Source organism: Myotis davidii, unplaced genomic scaffold, assembly GCF_000327345.1.
Source record: "Myotis davidii unplaced genomic scaffold, ASM32734v1 scaffold394, whole genome shotgun sequence".
Lineage (NCBI taxonomy): Eukaryota > Metazoa > Chordata > Mammalia > Chiroptera > Vespertilionidae > Myotis > Myotis davidii.
In genome coordinates, this window is record NW_006287548.1 from 74,019 (window position 1) to 76,130 (window position 2,112).

Consider the following 2,112-nt stretch of genomic DNA (forward strand, 5'->3'; position numbering starts at 1 on the left):
CCTTTTGATATTATGCTGAAAATAAAAAATAATATTGAGATTCCAGGTACACCTCTTTAATAGAAATTAAACAGTAAGCAATTTTATTATTTTAAATATGTATATCTCTTGTGTTTTGATTTTGTTTTTTTATCCAATCTCCAGATATTCTCTCCTCTTTTGATTTGTCTTGTGGTACAAATTTATGTCCGTTTTATATAACTTATAACACTTGAGTTACTATATAGAATTGTGTATAATCAAGGGTTTATATAGAATTTTAATATCAGGGTTCTCAAGCAACAGATGCATTATATACAGTATTCTCAAACACTAGTGTTTACTAGAACAGTAGAGTTTCAGACAATTCCCAGAGATTTACCCTAAGACCAGTCAGACCCCACAGAACCTAAAAATAAGTGATTTATTCCAGGACTATGTGGGCACTGATTCAGCTGGAAGAGTTGCAGCCTCATCCTGTACCTCTGAGGGTAAAAAGAAATACTTAGAGGAAGATAAGATAAATGTAGCTTGTGCCCAGGTTTATCAATATTCTACAAAAGAAATGCAGCATTTTTCACTACCCTAGTTCTAATTCCTTTTTAACTCTTCACAAATAGCCACTACATGAATTTGGTGTGTATCTTTCCAGTCTGTTTTTATACTTTACGATACATATTTGTATCTATAATTATATATTTTGTTGTTTTGAATATTTGTAAATAGTAAATTGTAGACATTATTATGTACATTTTTTACTCACCCTTTGAAATCTATCCATATTGATACTTTTATTTATTTGTTTTTAATGAAATCTTTCTTGTTCAGATTATTACATTCGTTCCTCTTTTTTCCCCCCATAACTCCCCTCCTCCCAATGCCTGTCCCACCATCCGCCCTCCCTCCCCACCCACTGTCCTCATCCATAGGTGCACGATTTTTGTCCAGTCTCTTCCCGCATCTCCCACACCCTTTCCCCCCACAAGAATAGTAGTCCATTCCCTTTCTATTACCCTGATTCTATTATGATCACCAGATTATTTATTTCCAACACACCTATATGGGCCTGCCGTCTTAGGAGTTGTGAGGTGAGTTAAAAACAACCCTTAACTAGATTCACTTAATGAATTACAATTCATCCCAAAATGTCCACCTTTTTTTGTTTCTTAATCCTCAATGGATGGTATTTTTCCATTGATTTTTAGAGAGAGTGTAAGGGAGAGGGAGAGATAGAGAGAGAGAGAGAAACACCGATGTGAGAGACACATCGATTGGTTGCCTCCAGCATGCACCCTGACCGGACCGGGGATTGAGCCTGCAGCTGAAGTACGTGCCCTTGACTGGAATCAAATCGGTGACGCTTCAGTCTGCAGGCCGATGCTCTATGCACTGAGCCAAACCAGCTAAGGCCCAAAATGTCTACTTTTGAAAACGACTAGCAGAGGCTGTATCTCTCATCTATTCTTTTATTCCTTAGAGTTTGTATGATCTATTAAAGTAGAGATAATATAAATCTTCTCACTTCACTATCATTTCTTCCCTTGTCTTTCATGAAAATATAAACATGGCTTTTTAATATATATATACTTTTATAGATTTTAGAATGGGAAAAGGAGAGAAACATCAATGATGAGAGAGAATCATTGATCAGCTGCCATCATTTTTCTCTACTTTTGATCTTTTGACCATTCCTTCTCTTTCTTTGCTTGTGCTTATTTATTTTCATCTTCTCAGTGGAAATTCTTCAAAGTTCACTGTTTGACTTTATTTTATTTCTCTACATTTTATCCCTTGTACAGCTTATCAACTTTGTTGACTTTCAACTATCACTTTTATAAAAATCCCCAAATATATATCACCAGTTTCTTCCTTTTTTATTTCATTTTATTGAATTTATTGAATGACATTGATTAATAAAATTATATAGGTTTTAGGTATACAATTCTATAATACATTATATGTATACTGTATTGAGTGTATATACATACAGAGAAATATATATATATACTTGTCTATATTCTAAGCATCTACATTCAAAAGGGGAAACCAAGTTAATTAGTAAATTCTGTGTCCATTAGATAAAAGTATTTATGCTAATTTCCACAAACTAAGAAAAAGAAAAACCCATTACAC

The 2,112-nt window shown here is 33.8% G+C and overlaps 1 protein-coding gene across 4 annotated transcripts in view; it reads left to right on the top strand.

The window, feature by feature from the left end:
• CARF (calcium responsive transcription factor) overlaps nt 1-2,112 on the top strand; it is a 50,324-nt gene that overhangs the window by 14,176 nt on the left and 34,036 nt on the right. For all 4 annotated transcript variants that reach the window (XM_015561103.1, XM_015561104.1, XM_015561102.1 and 1 more), the window contains 2 exons: nt 598-603; nt 1,021-1,067. In XM_015561103.1, the coding sequence (XP_015416589.1) occupies nt 598-603; nt 1,021-1,067 (53 nt within the window). The remainder of the gene's footprint in view (nt 1-597; nt 604-1,020; nt 1,068-2,112) is intronic.